A 24,864-nucleotide genomic window follows, 5' to 3' on the forward strand; every position below is an offset into this window, starting at 1 on the left:
TACCAGATAAAAGAAAGCGCCAGTGTAAAAGATAAAATAGAAATAAATACCCAGGAAGAAGGCAAAAATAGACCCATCTCTTTAAGCTGCCAAAAATCCATGCTGCTGCCGAAACTGGCTGCAGTCCTACAAGATTTACTCATCCTCCCTTCCTTCTACCTTCTGTAATCAGTGTTTTAACCTGAAATATGTACAACATAACTACCAATAAAAAAGAACTCCTTACTGTAACTGAGAATACGTATAACTGTCACCACAACGGAACTGTCCTCAAGATAAGTGAAAACCATGCTTGTTGTAATCACTTTCATATATTTTTTTTTGAAATGAAAATTATATATAAATGTGTTTCACTTTGGAGAACTCTTTTGGACTTCAGGAACTTCAGAATTTATGTTACAAAACTTCTTGCAAAATTATATGACCCATGCTATTCTGACTCTCCCAAAGAGAAACTTGTGAAGATATTAAATATTGTTTAAAATACACCACAAGTCTGTCCCTCAGGAGACTGCTGAAGGTTTAAATTTCACATTCAAGAGTTTTGTAATTGTTTATAAACAACAATATTTCAAAAGTCATATGGCTTGTTATGCTGCAGAAATGTGCATCCTTAAAGGGTACTATAAGACTTCTATGTTTGGTTTTATTTTTTTGTCTTCTGTTTCTCAGATAATAAACAGTTTATAACAACACAGAAACAGTAGATAGACTATAACAGCATATTGATACAAGTATCAAGCACACTGGATACTTTTGATACAAGCTATTTTTTAACTATACCTTTTCTGACAAGTACATTATGAGGCTTATTTTTACTAACCAGAAAAATTAAGAGAAAGGTTGACTTCTCTATAACCAAGCAGCTGACTTTACTCTCCTCTGGCTCATCCAGCATTAGCCTCTACTTGTCCCTTCATACACTGTAGTTAATTCTAGATTGGTAACCTTGGTCAAAGTTGCTTCTTGATATATAAAACAACATTCTTGTCTTATCTCCCCTCAGTACTAATTTACCTTTGCCCTCTAAACTTTCTTCCTTTCCTTTACTCATTTTTTAAATCCTCATTTCCATAGGATTTATAGATAATTTGTTTGCAATGCACTGTTAAAAAGGAATTCCAAGGGCTTCCTAGGTAGAAGACAGGAATTGCAGCACGGTAAAGGACTGCATATAAACATAATTTAAACTGGGGAAGGAAAAATACTTGTGTTCTCCTATACCTGCCAAGAAACAGAGGCCTGCCCAGATACCAGATAGCCAGCCTCACATTAAAACTTCACTCTGCTTACATTTAGTCACACAGTTTTGATATGACCTCTGTGGATACATTATCCAGCAATGAACTAATTATACCGTTGCATTTCAGTTGCCAAATTAATTTTACATTAAATATTTCACTGAGGTTAATGCAGATGTTCACACGTGATAGAAAAAAAAAATCTGTCTGGTTGTCTGTAGACTCAAACTTCAGTAAACCAGTTGACAAGTGATTCATATTTAGAATTAACTCTGCAAACTTCAAGCAAGCACATAAGTCATTGCATAACCTGTAACACCTGTAACAACAACACAGCAGTACTTACCTGCTGCTGCTACACCTCTATAAAGCATTTCAGTTTAACAACTACATATAAACAACTCAGATTTTTTGCCACAATAAAAATAATTGAATTCCTAAAAGCTAAAACAGTATATATATATCTTTTAAGCTGAGGCAATGCAATACAAGAAAACTCCAAGAGAAAGAGACATAAGGACAAAGTCCTACAATTTGTTACGATACAAAATGCCCAGTCATTTGCCTGAAAAGGAAAGACACTCAAGTGTTTACTCCATAAAATTAGGAAAAGATGAAGCCCAAATGTTATTATAAGCATACATATAGTCATTATACATTCTTGTTTCAAATCAGTCATTATGGGAAACATTCATAAAGATGATGTAGGACATTTTTATAGATATGCTGGAGTCACAAACCAGGTAGAGAAACATTCATTTCACAAAAATAAGGTTATTTTGATTCTTGAAACAGTACTATTAAATTATTCTTGAAAGACATGCAGCAACAAATAAACTCTATCTTGGGAATGTACAGAAAAAGTACGGCATATCATCCACAATACATGAAAACACAGAAAATAAAAAGCAACATTTTGAAACAATTCTTTGGTTGGGAAAATGCTAAAATCCCTTTAAAATAAGGGAAGAAAATCTTCCTGGCATCATTTCCACAGTCATCGATGTTGTTTGCTACTACAATGTTTGAATGTTATTTGAGGCCAGACTTACCTCTACCAATGCCACAGTCAGAATAAGATCCATTTTTGAGTCTGGGAAAAGGGCATTCACTTGTGGAGACATTCCAATCAGTATGCAATTAGTAACTACCGATATTACACTCATAGTTTCAAAAGCCAACTGAAATGAAACACAAATACATTCATAGTTACGGCCATTATGTCTAATTTACAGTCTCCAAACTGCTCTAGATAACCTCTCTCTCTTCATTAAATTCTCAGAAGACCCATTATTTTATTTTTTTTATTTTTCTTCATCTTTCGATTTCTATAATATAGAACTTTTTTTGGCAAGTCAACTAGACTTTGTCAACTGTAAAAACAGGCAACAGTAAGACCACAACAAGGCCTGCAGCACCCCGAAGCCCACCTGGTAGCCCTGAATTTTTCTCTAATTTCACATCCCTATGTGTGTATGTGTATTTGCTGTGAGGAAGTTAAACAGTGTTCTTCCACAACACCAGAGTACTGTAAAGACTTCAAGAAGTTATTTAAAGACTGCTAACATCCCAGATGTAGGTAATGCCAAATCATCTCCTTAAAAAAAATCAGAATAATCCTCAAAGAAAAGTAGTGGTCAGGAAAACAACCTAATCTTTGGTATCTTCACAACTCATAATCTGAGCACATGAAAGACAGTGAATTCATCTACGATTACACTCCTAATAATGTATTTCTTTCAAGATAAAGGAAAAGACAACAAAACTCCTGGAGGAACTATTGTCCCAGCATTCTGTTTTTGTTTCTTCTGAAAGTTAAGTAATCAGAAAATATAAGGATGGTTCAGAATAACTTTCTTAAATCACAACCAGATATACAAGCTGAAATATGTTGAAAGAAAGATTTACATTTAAACACATGCAGTTGCATAAGGCTGAGAAGCTCTTGCCAACAGAGCTCCCACAAAACGTCTGAAAATATTACTACCGCATGACAATTACTTTTGCAATATAATGGTTACTTACTGCAAGGCCCTCTCTGGAATGAGAAAGACTGATACTGAAATGTAGCATCGTCACAATGAATTAGCAGCAGTAACTTTCTCTTTGACAACAAGCTGCTGATTCAGCTCACCTGACAAAATAATTCCAGTTTTTCTTTAACAGGTATCTTTCAGCCAATGCTCTAACTTCCCACATAAAACAGATGACTAAAAGTTAAGACATTTTTTTTCATTCACAAAGCAACTGCATTTCTACTATTACTTAAAAACCTATACTACAAAAAAAAAAAAAGCTCATGACTGTAACATTGGTGTTAGAATTTCTCAGCCTACTTGCTAGATTGAAACAAGCTATTCTAGCAAAACTAAATGCTATACCTGCAGCTATGCTTGGGACTTAATGACCATAGCCTCATTTAACCCGTGGTCACACCTCTGGGTCAATGCAGCTATGCCATCAAGATGTTGGCAGCGTAGAACTGGACTGTGAAAACGCATTAAATGTTACAACGCAACCAGATTACAAATTACATTTTTATGACTTAGTATTATAAGACTTTTGTTATAATCTCACTTCATTATTATCTGTGTACACGTCTAACAAACACTGCTCAGAATAGTTGGCTTGCATGTTTCCACAGTACATTTCATTCATTGTTTCCTGATTTCATCTCTCACCTTCCATTTGTTTCAACATTTACAATATCTCTAACTTAAACTATCTATTAGTTTATTGCACCCTTCATCTTTACTATGTATTATCAGAAATCTTGAACAACACTAAACGACAGATCATCCACTAGACATTTCCTCCAGCTTACTTCACACTCATCAGGCCACTGCTGTTACAGCCAATGTCTCTAGATATGACTAAATATCCTTCCTTTTTATCTGAAACACCTCTGGTTTTGGAGTTCTGCAGGGCTATTTTTAGTTAGAAACAGTTCATGGATGTACTCAACTTGGCAGGCCCCAAACTAGTTGGTGCTAGCAAAATTGTACAGCTAAACAACTGAGGGCAGAAAATCCTTAACCCAAGAACTACAAGCATTAGTGTATTAAAGTAGGCTACACCTGCACAGAAAAGTACTGCTCCCGCACACAGATCTAAGAAATTTTAAAATCAGTCAAGCCTGAGCACCAGTAACCACCGGAGTGCATAGACAAGCATGGCTCAGGAATCCAAGTACTCCCCTACCATTCTTCAGTTTTCTCAGACTACATGAGATGAGCTATGCGCTTCTGAGATTGCACCAGATGTTAACATTTTTGAAATATGTTTGCTGTAGAGCACCAGGTAGTATCTGGGAGCTTTGCTTTGTTGGAATTGCAACAGGACTACAACATACACACATACAAGGACTAATGAAAGCATTTGTTTTCTTTCCAAAGGCAACTGAAAATAACATGGTTGAAAACCCTACAAAATACAGTACAGTTCAATAGTATCCTAAGGCACTGAAGATGACAAAATATTTACTAAACTTCAAAAGTGGCTGATGGTCAAACACAGCTTAAATAAACTTGGTGAACTTCATTTCAAATACATGATTAAAAAAGAAACACAAAGATTACCTGCCAAACACCAATATTTGCTGTGGGTTCTGCAAATGGGCGCTTGTAAACTCTGCACATTTTTAAGGCATCAGAATATATCTCTGTGATGTTGTTTAACACTGCAAAGACAGCTGCCAGTGGATAAACACAAGAGAAGAGACTCACATAGCCGAACTGTAAAAACAACTCCAAGTAATCATCAAAAGTACCCTGAAAAACACAGCAAAAACAACAACTTTTACCCACAAAAAAAATACGAAAACAGAATTAGCAATACAACTGTAAAAATGCTTCCTCGTGCTAAATCAGTAGTTTGGAAATATTTGGCAGTATAAGACAAACAAACAAACAAAAATCCTCTAGTTAATTGAAAACACTTAATTATTCAAAACTTCTTGATAAGGGGAGGCCAGGGTTTTTTTCTCTTGTCTAATGCAGTTTCTGTAACATTCACAATACTTACCCTTTTGAAGCATATGAATTAACTGTATAAACAGTTTCACCCTATTTATGTTCCTGACTATCTCAGTGAAACAGATACTGAAGCAACAGCAATGGATAGGAAAACAGCATCATGCATTTAAACTGGCAGAACGTTTTTGGTAAGAACATTGTGACGAGAAATGTCCTAGTATTTCAGCCTGCTCGTGAAAGACCTAACCAGAAACACAGGTTATTAAATAAGCAACTCTTTACTAGTATTATTTATCTATTTAAAAATGAGTAGGTCTGAACTAATTGCCTATTTAAAGGCTGAAATGACAGAACTGACATCTGAAAGGAACAATTAATGCAAACAAGAAGCCCTATTGTGGCAAATTTGCAATGCATCTATCACCTGATTTTTGAATCAAGAATGTGGGTATTTAAATGCTACGTAGTCACATGTAGGTTATTATGCATATTTACATACTAGTTTTGTTGTATCAATAATGTTTTTCTGTGATTGCATCAATAATTTATAAAAACGAATAACAAAACCAACTGATTTCTTAAAAGGATTCTGTTCAGTTTGTTCATTGAACAAAGGATAGTGAAATATCATTAACTACTTATACTGGCATACGGCTATTTTCCTCCCTCTTGAAATATTCAAAATAAGGGCTTGGCAGTAACAGATTATTACAAGAAATATAAAATTAGTTTTGTCTCTATGCAAACACATGATTCTCTAATCTTTTTGCTGATGATAATTAAACTGAATGCCACCTCTAGCACCTAGAGATCTTCTAGCAAACAGAGATGCAGTAGAAGCCTGCAAGCTCAGAAATCAACATGAGCCGGTCATTAGCTACATTCCTCACTCAAGCTCATTTTCAAATCACACAATATGGCTGGGTCCAGTGGTCTGTTGTGCAGGCTAGACCTTGAGGGGATACATAACTTAAAATATTGAGATTTTTTTCACAGATTTCATGTATGAACTCTGAATTTTAATGAGGCCTTCCTTAGGGACCCTTGGGCAGCATCACTCACCAGAGTGGCGGTCATATATTTGTCCCTGCTATCAGTTTCCCAGTTCAGTGTTGCAGGCAGGGAGCAAGGATTCCCTTTACAATCCTCTTCCTGATAACTGCACAATATCCCCTCTGCTTCCTCATGCTCCCTTCTCATTTCCTTGCCCAGTACCCATTGACTACCAACACAGCAGAGCATGAAAAGAAAATTAGTATTTTACTCCTACTTAATTTACAACATTTTATGCAGGAAAAGAGAAGTCTGCTCCAATGTCAAAGACAAATTTCAAACTGTGCTATTATCAACCTTCTGTTCTCTCCTTCTCCCAGCCACAGGAGCAGCACAAAATATGGCATCAAGGTAACAGAATCAACAAAGAAAATCAGGATAAAAATGAACTAGAGGAGAGAAGCAGGAAAAAAAAAATGACTGCAGAATGAAGCTTTCACATTTTAAACCAGGTTACGGTCTCGAGAGATTTGAGGGGGAGGGAACAACCATAAAAATTAGAATTAAACATTAAAGAGTAAGTGAAAGAAGGAAAAGAAAAGCAAAGAGCCTGAAATACAGCATTCTGTCAACACTCCTGCTAAACCCCTCTGTTACTAAACATAGTCAAATGCTTCCCCCTTGTGACAGACGTAATTTTAGAAGTACTGTTGCCTGCTGACAGCTCAACACGTGCAAACAAACCAGTGGTCTAGTACTTGTTTATTCACAAGTATAGCGCAATTAAAATATTTAGATTGAAAATAAAATTTAAAGTTTTGAATACACAGGGCGTTGAGCTGAAACTAAGGCTACAAGTAGACACCTCCAAGGCAAAGTGGTAATTCTGAAATTGACCTATTGTGTCCCCTTGGAAAATTACTCAAAGCATGACAAGTGCAGATGCAGCTCTGCACAAGAAGCACTGGACAATGTGACTTAAAACCACCACATCGGCTTTTTACCTGCCAGCTCAGAACCAGAAGTCAGTTCTGGGACAGGAGATAGAGCTTACTTGGTCAGGCATATCAACACCTGATGCCATTCATGGCCTTTGGACCTGTGCTGGCATATTATCTGCAGGCACAGTGCTAGACTGTACTAGTTTACCTGTTCAGACAAGACTCTAACTTGGGAATTTCTGCTGTGTTCCCCATTGTAAGACAGACAAGCTCTCCATCTCCAAATCTATCCCCCCATATAAATTAAGAAGTACCAACACTCCCAAAGGAATGTTTGTGTAGTTCTTCAACTGCAAAGGTAATATTTCTTTTTCCACTTCACATTTTGATGCACTCCCACATGTGAAAACAGATTTCAAACTCTGCTGTTCTCTACTGTTTACATAAAAGTTACATGATCTACTTATAATACTTGCTCTGTAAAAATACAAATCACACAGCATTAAGGCTCTTGTGACTATGCTTGCAGCATCTGATCAAGCAAGTTGTGAGCTAATCTGTGAGGCCTTAACCGACACACTAGTGTTTACTTTGTCAACTCCTTTAGAACACCAAGTAATGAACCGCACAAAGTCTGTTAAATGCAATAAAACAAATTCAAATCAAAAAGTGTGGTGGGGATCATAATATTCCAAGAAAACTTACCAGCGCTAATAAGGCAATACAAATGTATCTTAAAATTTTGCAGATGGTTACAAGGAAGAAACTGAACTTAAAACTGCTAAGTCTTAAAACCACTACAGGCAAACCAATGACAATCTTATGCTGCCTTGTTTGCCATGAGCTGAATGGGAGGCCGTCATGAACCAAACTAGGAGGATAGACTACAAATGCCAAAGCTGCAGTTTCAAGAAGCAAGAACTTCTAGCAGTAGTACTGGACTAAAGGGTTGGTCTCTTCTGCCTGCTTCCATTTCTGGCCCCAGCCAACAGTGCTGTCTCAGGCTATAGTTTAATTGACAGTTTAAACTAGCATAAGTGCAAAACCAAACTGAAATGGAAACAGAACCACCCTCTCTTGCCATCCTTTCCCCATGTCACACTACTCATCCTTGTGCCTTGGAGATTAGGGGCCTGTACCTCTTTCAGCAATAATACTGGTTTAAGAAGCTCTCGATTCAGATGTTCACTCCCACTCCTTTGTGCTGATGTAACTGGGACCATGTAGGTGCATAAACAACAGCACCAGCAAAACTGATGAAGCTGGAAATAACCTGCTGGGCCAACCAGCCAGAAATATTTAGGTTGCATTGCCTGATGTCCACATCAACTACAGCCCAGAAAGCTTTTAACCCTTTTATAGTTGTTTTCTGTTGTCTTTGTGAACATTAAGATGACTGCCAAGTCCAGCACAGGAGATGGCCAGAAACGTAGCTGGGATCAAGAATAGGAGAGAAATGCAGAAGACAGCAAATACAGCAGCTGGGGCTGTTCCAGGACTGCAGCCTCTATTGTGCCACTAGAAACATTTCTAGGACTAAGCCAGAAAGCATAAACAGGCTCCAAAGAACAAGAAATCTCAACACCATGTTAAACAGAAGCTGACTCAGCTGGCAGAATGACAAAAACTGGGGTCCCTGAGAAAAATAGGTCTACCCAAGTCTTTGGGTAGAAGAAACATGCAGATACATTTCTATTGCTTTTTTTTTTCTTTTGTCTTAATCTTACTATCAGGATTAAAAATAACTCCAAAAAATAACAAATGGTAGAAAAAGGATATGATGACTACTTCAAGCACAATGAAAGATATCAGGTATGCCTCTTCTATGGACATGCTGGAACTTAGGGTATGGTAACACATCCTTCCTCCCACCATCCTCAATTATAACACAATTTTAAACAGTCCCCATTCCTTTCCGTTACAACCTTCACACTTGTATGTTCCCATCCCCACAGTAGAAACAGCTGACTTATTTTGGCAGTTACTTTTCAGCTGGATCAGTTCCCTGACCTGATTCGCTACACCTCTGCAAGAATAGATTAGTGCAAGCAATAGACAGCATAAGCAAAGGAATAAAAGCTAAATGAAGGAAATGTCTAAACTTGAACTGCCACCCAAAAAATGTATATAAAAAATATACCCCTAGCCTCCAATAGAAGAATAAGATGGCTATGTAATCTTTACATTGAGAATGGTGGGTAGTGCCACTGATAGGAATATGGATCTCTATTTTAATAGACCGTCCCAGCTAGTGTACAACTCTTAGTAAACCAGTGTATACCTCTTAGTAGAGCAGAATGTATTTTCTTTTGTGCAAGTGTGTAAATGCTCATGTATTATAGGAAGGAAACTCTCTGTTCCCTAACTTGCTGTGTCTGGTAAGCAACAGAAGTTGCATTTGGAGGATATAACAAAGAGATCAAGTCAGTAAGTACTAAGAGTCACAAGGTCCCACTCATAAGAAGACGCCAAGCCTTCACTTGCAAGAGAGAATGTGGGCACTAGCGAGTCTCCAAGAGTAGCTTACCCTAAGGAACTGACAAAACATGATCTAATGTTTCAAAAGCAAAAATTGCTATCAGACTTTATAATGAGAATCAAGCAATTCCTTACTCTGTTATCTCTTTGTTTCTAAAGAGCACATTATGACTACCATCCAAAGCCTAAACTGTTCTTACCATGTATTCAAACCTCCTAAATTAAAACAGTTATTTCTGCTCTAACATGCCACACTACAGCTAACAATTAACCTGAGGCTGCTTTTCAGCAGCCTATAATCCAAAAAATTATATATTCTAACAACATTCATTCAACGTACAAAATAGGTGCCCATTTCTTTTTCCGAGTTGACTTGTTCGACTAGTGACAGGTCCGTATCCATCTTCAGAGAATGCATGCGTTTCTTCATCTTCTTCATGTGTCTCTTTTGGAGCCAGTAAGGAAGCAGAGATTCTGCAAACTGATTAAGTATCTGCGAAGTTATCAGCAAAGTGGCCAAGCTCTTAAGTTAAAAAATAAATAAAAAATAAAAATTAATAGATCTGTAATAAACCTATGATCATTTCCAATTTTGTGTGTTTCAGTAACACTGCAAGTTGTTATGACAGAAGCAGGCTTGCATAACAAAACTAGCAATAGCAAATGAAAAGTATAGCTGCTCTAGTTCCCATTCTTGGTCATGTACTGAAAAGAACTAAGTAGGACTAAGATGAGTAAATATTTTGTGGATCTTCGTGTAAGTATCTTGGAAACAGTATAGAAAGTCCAATGAAGGGTAAAGATACGCACTTAACACAATCGTTTATTAATAACAGAGCTAAGCAATGAACTTTAAAGGAACACAAATTAAGTTTCTTCAGTCAAAGGAATAAACAGTCTAGAGCTTTAGAAAGTAAGTGGGGAAAATAGGATTATTTGCAACTCCAAAAGGCTCAAAACCACCAGTATGAAATGAAAAACTAAAAGAAAACAAGCTTAGACAGTACAATACATGAAACAGCTCTTTTCTTTTAAAAGACTGACAGTTCTATTAGAAGTAAAAGAAGAAAAAGAGTTTTTAAGGTTTCTTGGGAGGAAAGAATGATCTGTGGGACATAAAAAAACTAAAGCTTAAAACAACTTTTACTTTTTAAGGCAAAAAGCAAGAAAAAAAAGACTTTAAATTATAAGAAATACCACGAATGTCATGTCAGCTAAGGACATAACAGGTATTTTGCTAGAGATCTCTTTACAAGAAACAGAGATCTAGAGTTTAAGTTCTTATTTTACTCACTTTTTAGAATAAAAATATTTTCCTTCTATCTAATTTTCATGTATTTTAATTCAAGAGATGATTTAAGCTAACAACCACAAATTATTCTTGCTTTTATTTATTCTCAATTCCTCATTGCAGTCAAACTTAATCATTCTCCTATCCTCAGGAATCTCTCAGTAGGAACACTACAAAGAACAACACTTTTTTAACGTGAAGGAAAAGAAGGGGAACAGAAAATTCTCCAGCATCATCTGCATGAGGGAGCAATCAATTTATTTTAAAAACAGTTACTCATTTATAAGGAGGGAAAGAATTGTTCTACGTTACTCTGTTACGGTTCTGCAACCGTGCAAGAGCAGATTAAATATGGAAGCCATATTTGTCAGAAAATATAAACTTGACAATGACTATATATATACATATATATTTAGAAAAACAATTTAAAAACAAAGTCCTATTTCAATCTATCCTTTATTTTCCTAACTGCATCAGTGTTCTTAGATGTTCTTGGAACTCACCTGTCTCAAAAGTTTCATATCAAACAGCACAAAAGCAATGTAGAAGAGAGATGCAAAACAATTTAAGAAGTTGAACTGCAAATAAAAACATTTGTTATTACTACTCAAGCAGAAATTCATGTCCTGAGAAAAAACACAAAATATCATCTAAAAGTTACTTTGACTAAATAGCTTCCATGTAGATACAAACTGTCCATTAAAATAAATTTCTTTACCATTTTTAAAATTTAGGTCAGAAAAAATAATTTTCATTATTGATTCTGTTTAGGTTTTCATTAGATAAGCTCAATGCTTTCCTAAAGCACGGTGTACAAAGATAAATACATTTAAATTATGAAATGTGAACATTAAAAATACCTGTCACCTTCTACCTAAGTTTTGTAATCTGGCACTTTCTCACAGGTAATGCTATGGAAGGGACACATTGATCTTACTTTAGGATGATGACTTTTTTTTTCCCAAAAAAAAAAACTGTAACAAAATATACGTGTCAGATGACATCTCTCTAGATATGTACAACTGTTCCTCAATATGTGTTAATTAAGCTTTATGTTTAACCACTTCAAGAAGTTTTATGACCAAGAAAAATATTCCCTACTTCTAAAATGAGAAATAAGTCACAGTATTGTACTTGAAAAATCATAATCAAGTGCTGAAGTAGAATAAAACTTTTTTCCAGATTTACAGTACAGTCCCTTAAAATCAATATTGCATTTGGTTATGTACATAATCTGCTCCTATGCAGTTTATAGTATATACATACATATGCACAAAAGCAATTTGTTCAGAGACAAAAAGTAAATATATCAGTATATACTATAAGCTGTATGTAAGCAGAATGACAGACATGTATAACCAGTCTCCTCTGACTAGTTGTCTGAATGTTAGTACAGACGGAAGTTAATGCATGAACTTTTTAAAATGCAGTTTACCATAAAATCTTGAAAAAAAAAGACAAAAACAGTCCAGACGGAAGTTAATGCATGAACTTTTTAAAATGCAGTTTACCATAAAATCTTGAAAAAAAAAAAAAAAACAGTTCCCAGTTGAAGCCAGAACCACCAAGAAAACTTATGCATCCCGTATCCTAATAAACAAACAATCAATATAAATAAAAACACAACTCTCCACTATAAAACAAGACATCTAGGACAGTCTAGAGGTTACTGTAACCACAACAGAAATCCTCTGATTTATTCAGATATTTATGCAAATATTCGGCATTGAACAAAACTGTAGGTCAGGCTGGGAATGCTAGGAAAGTGCTAAAAAAAAAAAACAGTTCTTTTTTTAAATAACTCTTTATAATACCTACTTACCACTAAAACCTTCAGAATTAAGTGATTCTGATACGAAGACTCCAGCCTGTGATTTTCTAAAAACATTAGCAAAATTATTCATTAGTGAACAGCAGAAGCACATGCCATATACTAGACACTGTTACACAAAAAGTAAACAGGTATTTTTTCCTCCATGTAGAAATTATTTAAGTAATAGTATAAGGGGAACAGTTTCCCCAAAGCTTTATGGGGAAAACAATTTATATTGTATCAGTTCCTCACTCAGCTTATCAAGCCAAGCTGATGCATGATGTTGACTTACATATTTTTGGCTACAACTCCAATGTTTTTCCTACTGCAAAGGTTTTACCTTTTGCAACATCTTTCTTTCTCGGTAGAGCTGTTTTGTAACAGAAAAAACATCCATTATTCTTAACACTTAACAAAATGTACCTAGTTAGTGACTTTTCTTTGGCTGAAATAAAATCCAAAACTAATTGGACTACATTATGAAAAATAACACTGCATCTGATTTAAAACCTGTAAAAGCTCACAGAAATACCAGTATCCATCTCCAGGGACTTTAGATCAGACCTTAAGCTCTAAAGCAAGTTTAAGGTACATAAATTTCAACAGATGCATTACTAATTCTAAAACTAAGATTTTTCAGTTCATTCAGGATAATCTGACAGAAGCTGATGGTAGCAGAAGGGTGGTTAAGTGGAAAGGAAAGGGAAGTGAATGGGAGATTTTCCATTTCTTTTTGCTATTTTGTCAGATAATACCTTTACAGTCCTGGATAAGCAGTAACTAAAGGAGGAGGCAACACATTAACAGGAGATGTCTCAACATAGCTAAATTGAGAGACTGTCACCTATGGACCTTGTTCAGGACAGAACAGCAGGAATGAAGTCGGGCCTGACAAACGGAAGATGCACTCAAGGGACTGAATGGGATTTTTACTTTAGCTTTCACTTAATTATCAGTTCTCATGATAAATGGGTGTAAAAGGTGTGCTTAAAAACACCCTGGACTTTCAACTCCACGTCAGCAGTTCTACAAACATTTCTTCAGTAGCAGCTGTGACACAATGCACAGACCCTGCAACTTTTCTCGTCACCAACTCCCATGCCCAGATCGTTACCTATGCCTCAGCTGCTTGAATGAGATCTTAGCTGAAAATATGCCAGGTGAAAGTGGAGGTAGGGCAGCCCCAGGAGTTCTTCATCCTATTCACTCTCTTGTTAGAGTGTCCAGAGGAAAATATTTTGATAGAGACATGAAATCTCAACCTCTATTTTTATATATATGTATATAAATTTATTTTAGTACATACATATAATATATGCAAACTTTCTCTTCAGACAATTTAGTTGGTGTTCTTAGATTTTGTTCTATTATCTTAGTGCCCTTGTCCTCTGCACCACATCAGGTTGTGGATTAAAGATTCCAGAACAGTTCCTCCTGCCATCCGCCTCTGAGCTCCTATCCTGACAATCTCATCTCTTCCCTTTTGCCAACAATATGGCTAATATAGCTAAAGAAAGAGCTAAATCTGAGAGGGGGGACTTCTGCACCGAAGTCAGAGAGAAGCTGAAGAGGAAGACAGGGTCATTCCTTTTGATAGCAAGCAAATTAAACCAAACATGAAACTGCAGTCTCATAACACTCTAAATAAATTTAAGAATTTAAAATGGCCAACTCTGTTAACAGTTGCAAGTAAGTTGTAACAGTAAAGTCCTAAACATTTGGGATCTTAACTTCCAATACAAAAGGAAGAATATAAACAACTTTCTTACCCCATGATGTTAAGAATTCAGCAGCAAACCGATAGATACGGTTCATAATTTCAATCACGACAGCATATATGATACTGGGCACATACAGCATCAAGCTGCTAAAGCTGGACTTATTCTCCTCATGATAATCCAGAGCCCACTGTTCCAAGTTAAAGTAAATCATCATCACGTATAGTGAGAAGTAGAGGCAAAGGCACACAAATGGTACAGACACAAGATAAATCCGTAACTGTCTCTTAATACTTGAGTACACTGGTTCCTCTCTCCCAGTGACAGGATTGATACCCAGAACACCGTGGAAACCTGGCCTTGGCTCTTCAAACTGTCGTTTCATCAACAGCGTCCCCCAACGGTATGTCATCACGGCACAAATCCGTTTCCAAACTTCCAGGATCACAGTGGACCAGAGCAGATTGAATGTAGCAAACATCACGTATTTGTCATAGTCTTCCCACGCAAACACATAGTAAGGGATCCCAATGACAGCCATGGGAATCAACGCAAATGTGAAGTACTCTAAGAAGCCGAAGTAGAGTGCAATGGTTTCGCCGAAGTAGCAGCGTATCTCATCTGCAGAGAAAAATGAATCAATTAAGACACTTAACATACATGTCAGTATAATATCAAACCTGACTTTACATGAATTCCTTAGCTCAAGTTTCAGTTTTCTAAATAATACAATGAACATTATGGCTTTTTTGTTCCTCCTCCTCCCACATCCCAAAGACTTAGAACGTTATTTGTCTTATATAAACACGCACATATCTAAATATACACACATAGCTACATATATTCAGACAGTAGGGAAGTCGAGTATCTCAATACCTACAATATCAACACCGGTTATCCAGAGGAAAAGAAACACTAACATTCTTAAAATCAGAATCTATAAACGAATGGCTAGGATGGCACTGAAGTCACTTGGTATAAAAAAGTATGTGACACCTGACTTCTGAAGCTTCTTGCTGGTATACGCAGGCCCGAGAACCAAATTTGTTTCAGTCCGCTCAGCATCAAAAGAACTAGTAGGGCTTTGCCAGCCCTCAAGGAACTAAAGGAATAGATGGAAAGGCATATTGAAATCTTAAACACATCAGAAGGTGAAACCAGGCTGAGACATTCCTTTCAGCAGACAACTGATAAATGAAATGCACAATTGTTCTCCCTGAAGTTGTCTGCTCAAGTGTTCTAAAGACTTGAAAAGTGTGGTAGTAATGGATATATTTCATGACAGATGCATTACCTCCGAGGAAAACACTGAACTTACTGCTAACAAAAAAATGGAGGAGTATTATCTATCATAATTTAGAAATGGCATCACATAGTAACATATAGAAATGCCTAGTAAACCAAGTTTAGAATGCTGAAATCTGTTTTATCTCTGCCTCCTTGGAAGACCAGATCCTTTATGCTTCTATGTTGCTGCTATGTACTCACCAGCATAATAAAAGAGCCATGACATCATGGCCTCTGAATTGACACTGTACATGCACTCTCCATAAAAGACTAGTACATCAAAAGCTCGCGTGCAATGCTAGAATATTCTTACAGCATACAGTTTACAGAAAACTGCAGCGGAAATTTATAGCTTACCATCAGATAAGCTTCTGAAAGCCAGAGGGAAAGGCAAACAAACAGAATCCAAATCACCACTCCAAAGTTCCTCTCAATCAAAAAATTAATATCAAATGAGCTCAAGTGTAGACCATTAGCATCATTTCAGACTCAAAAAGCACAACATGAAAGGGATGCCTAAACTAGTATATATATAACCATATCCCATATAGTTCATGGGATTTACTTTCAAATTTTGTGTGTATTTGATGTCAGTCAAGAAGAACCTGTGCTGTATAAACAAGAGACAAACACAGAAGAAAACCCTCTTACACCATAGCCCAGAGGCAGGCATTACCAAGACAGATCCTTAACTTTCTATAGTTCAGGAAAGAATCTCAAGAAACTGCCAGACCAAGAGATTAATAAATATTTTCATTTTAAATTTATTCAGTGTATAAAATATGCTCAAGTGAATCTGGCAAGCAACAGCACACAATCTTCATACTGACAATGAATTTAAATCAAACAATTGTAAACATACTTTTGACATGCCTACAAATCAAAATAGCTTTGGGAATCTCAGGCATTGAGGAGCTTTCCTGCAAAGAGTCAGTTTGAAAAAACAGTTTTGGGTTGGTCCGTTACTGCTTTGAGATGGGGAGGGAGATTTTGTTGCATGCAGACTGTTGCTAAGATGGAAGCTTACTGACACTGAACCTGCAGGCACTAAGCCACTAATTTCTCAAGTAGTGAACTGCTTCAGGGAGCTACTTAGGGAATGCTGAAAGAGGAAGAAACCTGCCCAACCAGTAAAAGAGCAATGGGCCAATTTCGAACTCAATGCTATGAGAGATGATCACAGTGCCTTTGAACTGCCTGCCCTCTCTCCTCCCCTCCAGCTTGAAAACTATGACCAAAGGCCTATATGGCACAGACCTCCTGCAGCCACAAGAAATAAAATCATTAAGAATCAAGAGACAGCAGCCTGCACATCCTCTCAGGCTCCAACTTCACTCCAGAAAAGTTGCAATGCTAGTCGTTATAGCAAAAGATTATCCTACGGCCATCTTAGAATCAAGGAGAATTTGATGAAAAGACATCAACTGTGCATGTCAGCAAGTCCAAAAATGTACATGGCTCCTTACCCAGAACCTAAGTGCCTTGTTGGTTCCAACATCAGTAACAGCAAGTTGAGGTAAAACAAGGACTTCAGTTTACAATGGCCAACAAAGCAACTTGGGCAGAAAGGCAATAGAAGAGGTGAACTGTAGCGAGTAACTGGGGAGGTGACAAGGTATAAACTGATAGTGAAACAACTGACTTCTTGGTACAATGCTTACTTTTCACACAGGAGTATCACTTCTACAGAGGCTAAATGCTGGAATAGAAGTTGGGAAGGGCCTTTGGTACTCTCACACAAACTGAGGAGAAAATTTCTCCAAAAGAAACCCTGCACTTCATTTGCGGCAGAGTAGGTGTTCACATACCTAAAGGTTGATAGCCAATTTTGACTTGTCCATACCACGTGTGACGGAGCTTTTTCAACTCTTCTCTATCATGCAGCGGGAAAATCTGAACTAGAATACCATTGGTCAACAATCTTCTCACTAGAAGGAAAAAGAAGTTCTAGTACTCTTTCCAAATACAACAAAGTTAACGTGAACAAACGGGTTACGTTATGTACTTACCAAGCCTAGAGTTCCTTTGAAATAAATCTAGCATTTGAGCTAAGTAAAATACACCTCCATGTTAGCTGACAATAATCTATAACAGAGAGCATGCATTCTAACTATTCCTACAAAGACTGTGCTGTCCACTGGAAGAGAAAGAGCAATCCACCAGTTTGCAGTTATGACCAATTGCTGCTTGAACAACAAGAAGCATTACAGGTCGGAACTGAAATACCACGTGTAGCTTTGTGCAGAAAAGGTCTAGCTGCTGCATTTGAGCAACAAAAAGCATAACAAGTCAAATAAAAATAGGAAAAATAAGAGGAAGTCTGAGAAGCCACTTCAGTTTTATGGGAAAGATACAATAATTTTTTTGAATGATCAATTTATACTAATTAATAAATTACAACACACCTCCATTGCAAACAAGCCACATATTTAACAATTTTGTATTTGATTTCTGTTATGGAAAGCAATCTACCTGTGTTGGTAAACCATTAGCAAACTGCTCAGGAAATTACAAGTAAGCAAACAACTGAGAAATATTGAAAGGAATATAAATTTTCTTTTGGATGGATGCACTGGAAGTTATGCATTAGTTTTTCCCTTTTCTCATAGACATCCACTTGATATAAGCAGAAAAACACATTAGCTATATAAAAAATTACCAGTGTAAACTCATCTGGCATATATGTTTAGTTACATTTCTTGAACCACTGATATTTATTTATTCATGAATGGGAGCACGCTTATTTTGATGACATCTTGTGGCCTTCCCTTACAGCTTCTGTTAAAAATAGTTTGGTGGTGGTTTTTGATTGTTTTTTAAAGGCAAATATTTGGGGTACTAGTTATAAAAATTATGGATGACATCAATATATGTTAAAATTTATCCAACTGAAAAGAAGATAAGGCCAGAATCTCATTCTCATAGGAAGACTCAGGTCAAAATGGCCCTCTGGAAGTCATCTGGTCCAACCACCTGCTCAAAGCAGGTTCAGCTTAAATCAGATTGCTCAGGAGCTTGTCCATTTAAGATCCAAACACCTCCCAGAAAAGAATTTCCACAACCTCTCTAAAATTCTCCAACATTTGATTACCCTCATTATAAAGAACATTTTCCTAATATCTGTTTGGAATTTCTCTTGTTACACTGGACATTCATTGCTCCTTGTTCCACCATTGCGGAACTCTGAAAAAACAAAGTTGATTAACATCAGTGTGATTTAATGTCTTGCAGATTTCTTTTAATTGCAGGAAAAGTAAGCTTTTTCTGCTATGAACAGGGCTCTAAGTCAAGACATCGAGTTACAAACTACCTTACTTACCAATTGATTTTCCTGGATAGAGCTTTGCCTGAGGATATCCAGGGATCATTTTTTCATCTTTAGCTCTCAAATTTTCAAGTTCATGTTTAATGATATACTGACATTCTGACATTGTAAGGAAATTCTGATTGTCATCTAAACAAAAAGGAAGGTGGTAAGAAACTGTGCAGCACAGTAAGACAACCATGGCAACAAGTAGTTATCAAAAGTGATCAGAACCAAAAAAAAAATCTATATATATTACATGACAATTACAGCCAAATAATATATTTTAGCAAAACGTCTGCTTTTTAAAATAAACAACTTAGGAATAAATTTTCTCTAACTGGCACACACTGGCCACTGCATTTTTGACTACCCAAGTGAACTAAGAAAAACAAGTTACTTCTCAAGACTATAATTTCAGTGAAGCAAAGTCAAAAAAATAATACTGCAGAAATTCAACACTGCAGCATTCTTGATTGTAGTTTTGAATAAACAGGCAACAAACAAACAATTCAACTTCCAAAAAAACTATTTGTTCAGCCAGATCCAAGTACCTTTATACTGAAGATGTGCTGAAACAGACACACGACGTATTAGCAAGACTAACCCGGAATTCCAGTGCTTAACTGGAGAACAAAATGAGTTCAGCCACTACCGCACTGGGGAAGGGTTAAACACCTTGCAGGTAGCACATCTGAAGGAAAATGTTACTGTGCAGGTGCATCTTCAAATTAAAAGAGGAAAAGTAACGATTTTTTTTCACTAATCATGCCCCAATTCCATTGAATGACTCTACAGTGTTATTCAATTATGTTTTATATATAAATATACTAAAACAAAATATTTCTATTTTCTCCAGCTAGGTATGATACAATAAACATCAAAACATAAGTGTCAATAAGAGATTAAGTTGCAGTGTTAACAAATACCACATGATTGTTAATTCTGCACTCAAGTTAATCAACTATTTTTTCTTACTTTCAGCAGAAATTTTTTATACTGAATCAGAAACTGTTTGGAATACACAAAAGCATAAAGTAAGAAATAAACAAACAGAAGCCACATGAAAGGACAAAAAGAAAAAACTAATTTCACCAGTGCTCTGAATTTCAGTCTTCCTATTTCTGTTTACTGCTACCATTTCAAGGAATAGAAAGTCCATTAAAAATTTAACAGTGTAATTGGTTATAATTTTTATTAAGCTTTGTATAATATATGTTTATAAGCTTTGTAATGATACTATGATTACCTTAAATGGTAAGCATAGTATGCCTTAAAATGCTTACCTGCAAAATCTTTGAAAGTTTTTCTACTGCTGTATGTAAAAGCTCTCATTGAGTTATCATTACATTCCTTCACCAATCCCACAGTTTCAGCTCCCAGCAACAGCCTTAAGTGGGAAGCTCCAACCAGATAAATATTTTCATTTCCATTTTCTGTGACCAATGGTTTAATCAGAAGCTGTGCACCTTTAAAGTAAAAAAATAAGGAAAAGAACATAAAAATTATGTCTAAAAACCCAGGTATTGTAGCGTACATCATACTGGACCTAATCATCTGGAGCGCTGAAGCTGTATCTTTTCAAAGGCATGAAGAATGAAGGCTTCGTCAGCACCCAAATGGTGTTCAGAATCTTGCAGGTCACCCTCTGCTTTAGCACCGTTTCTGTGGAGTGCTCACGGACAAGGAATTGGAAGAATGAGGACAGTTTGGATCTATACCTGTACAGCTTACGTCACATAAGCAATCAGTGCTTCTGCAAACAGTCCCACTCATTTTAAGGAGACGAGACTTTTCAAATAGACACATTCCTAACTTACCTAACAGAGGCCTGAAAGCAAGTTTGTAGCCACATATCCAATAGCCACAGAAAGTTTACTGACCATAAGATATAAACTACAACAGTCATAAGCAATGCCTTTATAAAAGAAAAGAAAAATCTAAGGTATTACAAACAAATTAACCTAACTTTAATTCCTGGAAGCATATTGGAACAAGTAATGAAATATTCTAAGAACCTACAACCCAGCAAAAAGATAATTAAAAGCCAACATAAATTTATCAAGACTAAATTGTTTCCTGCTAACTCAATTTAATTCTACAACATGGTGCCAAGGCTGGTGGACAGGATAGTAGATGGGATGCATCTTCATTTTGGTGAGGTTCACAGCTTTCTCATAATCAACATGAGAAACACACTGTAGAAGATGAATATAAAAACTGATTAAAAAACTACATTACAAGAGGTTACTAGTGTTTCACCACAAAAATGGAAGGCTTCTAAACTTCAACAGGCATGTGACCTTAAATCAATACTCTATTCTTAAATCAAATTAAGCAACTTCAAAAATGCAAAAGGGAGTGGGACAGGCTAAACAGTAATCACTTATATCACAAGTTACCTAAAAACTAATTTTCTGCTTGTCTTAATATTATGACAGCCAATCCATTGCAAAGTGTTCTACAAGACCATGTTGTACTCACCTCCATTTGCCTTTTTGTCCACAATTCTTTTAGTGAACCATTCTATGGTTTCCTCCTTGGTGCCTTTTGCAAGCTCAATTACTACCAGAGGCCTGAAGTTTGTCTCAAGAGTATCCAAGGAAGACCAGCTTTCCTTCATCTTTTAAGAACTTGCTGAGTACAAAAACAAAACAAAAATACCATTATTAAAAAAAAAAAAAAAAAGTTTGGTATCAATCTAAAGAATGCAAAACTTTACCATAGTGAGATACAGGTGTCTGTGCTTAGCAGAGTGGCAGGTGCCCATTTCCATGGACCTACTAAAAATAGTACTACGGGGCATTTGAGTAACTCTTGAATTGTCACTTGGGGAGATACTGCCAGTATTTGGTGGCATGTATGTCTCACTCTCCATGCAGGAAAACTTTTTGCTGTGTATAGCAAAGTATTGGCGGTGAGAAAGAAAAGAAATAAAGAAAAGCAAAGCAATAAGGAAGCACTATCATTAAAAACTACAGCTTGCAACTTCCTACAGCAGAGGACACCTGCCAAACAGCTACCTAGCGTAAGCTTCTCCTGCTAAGAATGCAAATACATTATACATTTACAGAGGTACCTTCGCAGTTAAGCTTGTGAAGCTTTAACCAAGTATTCCAAGGAAACTTCCGACACCTTCAGTAGGTGAGGACATCCACCATTCAGATAGACAGATTACGCCCAGAGCAATTAAATGACTCGTTGAAAGCTGTAAGACAAGCGTTCTGTGACAAAGTCCGGCTGTAAAGTGCTAGGCACCAGCACAGCTTTATACGTGAATAATCTAAATCATCTGACTGAACGATTATGTTGACCGTGCAATTTTTATAGAAACAATTCTACAGTGATAGTTACACGATGCTTCATAAAGCAACTGAGAAGGGTTGAAATAAAAAGACAAATCTGGTAATTAACCTACTCGGTTTAGGGGGAAAAAACACAAACCAACAAGAACAAAACCAAAATACCACAAACTGAATTTACTGAATTTAAAACAGAGTGAAAAGTTTTGCTTTTTTTTCTGCTATTAATTTCACTGAAGAAAGGATTTTACCTATTCTGATCATGCAGTTTTCTCTCTCCTGTTCCAAGAGTGAAATTAAGTAATTTCCAATTATGTTCCCCAAAGTACAGAGTTTGGCTTTTACAACTCGGCTTTATTTGTGTGATCCATAGAGAAATCATGATCCCCAGTATTTCATTAAGTATTTCACATAATTTACTACAGATTATAGAATCATAGAATGATTTGGTTGGAAGGGACCTTAAAGATCACCCAGTTCCAACCCTCTGCCATAGGCAAGGACGCCACCCACCAGACCAGGTTGTCCAGGGCCCCATCCAGCCTTGAACACCTCCAGGGATGGGGCATCCACAGCTTCTCTGGGCAGCCTGTGCCAGTGCCTCACCACCTTCTGAGGGAAGAATTTCCTCCTAAACTCTAACATAAATCTCCCCTCTTTTAGTTTAAATCCATTCCCCCTTGTCCTGTCCTTATCAGACTGAGCAAACTGTCTCTCTCCATCTTTTTTATAAGCCCCCTTTTAGTACCGAAAAGCCGCAATGAGTTCACCCCGGAGCCTTCTCTTTAGGCTGAACATCCCCAGCTCTCTCAGCCCTTCTTCATAGCAGAGGTGCTCCAGCCCTCTGATCATCTTAGCGACCCTCCCCTGGATCCTCTCTAACAGCTCCACGTCCTTCTTGTGCTAGAGGCCCCAGACCTGGATGCAGCACTCCAGGTGGGACCTCACGAGGGCACAGCAGAGGGGCACAATCCCCTCTCTCGCCCTGCCGGCCACCCCTCTGTTGGTGCAGCCCAGGACGCAGTTGGCCACCTGGGCTGCAAGCACACACTGCTGGCTCATGTCGAGCTTTTCGTCAGAACCCGTTTTTCACCAGAACCCCCAAGTCCTTCTCTGCAGGGCTGCTCTCAGTGAGTTCTTCTCCCAGTCTGTGCTCATGTCGGGGATTGCCCCGGCCCAGGTGCAGCACCTTGCACTTGGACTTACTGAACCTCATTAGGGTCATGTGGCCCAATTCTCAAGCTAGTCCAATCCCTTTGGATGGCATCCCTTCTTTCTCTTGTCTCGACTGCACCACTCAGCTTGGTGTCATCTGCAAACTTGCTGAGGGTGCACTCGATCCCACTGTCTATGCCATTGATAAAGATATTAAACAGTACCAGTCCCAGGGCAGACCCCTGAGGGACAGCAATCGTCACCAGCCTCCACCTGGCCATAGAGCCATTGACTACCACTCTTGGCGCAGCCTTCAAGCCAGTTCCTTATCCACTGAATGGTCCACCCATCCAACCCATCTCTCTCCACTTTGGAGATCAGGATGTCATGTGGAACCATGTCAAGGTTTTACAGATGTCCATGTGGATGTCATTGGTTGGTCTTCCCTTGTCAACTGATGCAGTCACTCCATTCTAAAAGGCCACCAGATTGGTCAGGCATGATTTACCCTTGGTGAAGCCATGCCAGCTGTCTTGGATCACCTCTTTGTCTTGCATGTGCATTGACTTTGCTTCCAGGAGGATCTGTTCCATGATCTTGCCAGGCAGAGAGGTGAGGCTCACCGGTCTGTAGTTCCCTGGGTCCTCCTTTCTACCCTTTTTAAAAATGGGAGTGATGTTTCCCTTTTTCCAGACACCAGGGACTTTGCCTGACTGCCAGGACTTTTCAAATGTGATGGAGAGAGGCTTGGCAACTACATCAGCCAATTTCTTCAGAACCCTGGGACACATGTCATCAGGCCCCATAGCCTTGTTTTGTTTCATCGGGTGGTCTTGAACCTGCTCTTTACTTAGTGTGTGGGACTTTGCTCCCCAGCCTTTGCTCCCCAGCTCCCAATGAAATGAAGGACTTGGGAAGCCTGACGGGCAATGAAAACTGAGGCAAAGAAGTGGTTGAGTCCCTCAGCCTTCTCCACGTCTGTGGTTACCAGCTCACCCTTCTCATCCATCAGAGGGGGAACACTCTCCTTGGCCTTTCTTTTCTGAGCAATGTACCATATATAGTGATACCATAATGTAATGTAGTAATACAGCGATACTGTAACCTTTTGCATACCACAATAAACCTGTCTATTCACTTCTGACTGACAAAAAAAGCCTTTGTGACCAGTTTTAATGGGGCTTCCACTTAGTTTCATCTTCTAGCTCATATACACACAATTCTGCAGCATTCAGATTTTTAGCTCTGAACCCACATATGCAGGTATTTAAAGGAAATACACTAGATTTTTAAAACATTTTAGATGCACATCTGTACAAGTGGGATGAGTCAGACAAAGGACAACATTATTGGCGATAATGCACTGC

At 37.5% G+C, this 24,864-nt stretch overlaps 1 protein-coding gene across 4 annotated transcripts in view; it reads right to left on the reverse strand.

The window, feature by feature from the left end:
* The window catches only part of ANO10 (anoctamin 10), a 119,446-nt gene that overhangs the window by 93,609 nt on the left and 973 nt on the right, over positions 1 to 24,864 (reverse strand). For 3 of the 4 annotated variants that reach the window (XM_083825897.1, XM_083825895.1, XM_083825898.1), the window contains exons 2-11: positions 21,525 to 21,677; positions 20,327 to 20,509; positions 19,056 to 19,190; positions 17,545 to 17,664; positions 14,501 to 15,070; positions 12,741 to 12,796; positions 11,422 to 11,496; positions 9,968 to 10,150; positions 4,820 to 5,011; positions 2,294 to 2,422 (exon numbers count right to left, since the gene is read on the reverse strand). In XM_083825897.1, coding sequence (XP_083682023.1) covers positions 2,294 to 2,422; positions 4,820 to 5,011; positions 9,968 to 10,150; positions 11,422 to 11,496; positions 12,741 to 12,796; positions 14,501 to 15,070; positions 17,545 to 17,664; positions 19,056 to 19,190; positions 20,327 to 20,509; positions 21,525 to 21,663 — 1,782 coding nt within the window. In that variant the 5' untranslated portion in view covers positions 21,664 to 21,677. Of the gene's footprint in view, positions 1 to 2,293; positions 2,423 to 4,819; positions 5,012 to 9,967; positions 10,151 to 11,421; positions 11,497 to 12,740; positions 12,797 to 14,500; positions 15,071 to 17,544; positions 17,665 to 19,055; positions 19,191 to 20,326; positions 20,510 to 21,524; positions 21,678 to 22,119; positions 22,249 to 24,864 lie in introns of all 4 variants that reach the window. The other variant, XM_083825896.1, reaches the window with a different exon arrangement.

Source organism: Anser anser (assembly GCF_964211835.1).
Source record: "Anser anser genome assembly, chromosome: 2".
Lineage (NCBI taxonomy): Eukaryota > Metazoa > Chordata > Aves > Anseriformes > Anatidae > Anser > Anser anser.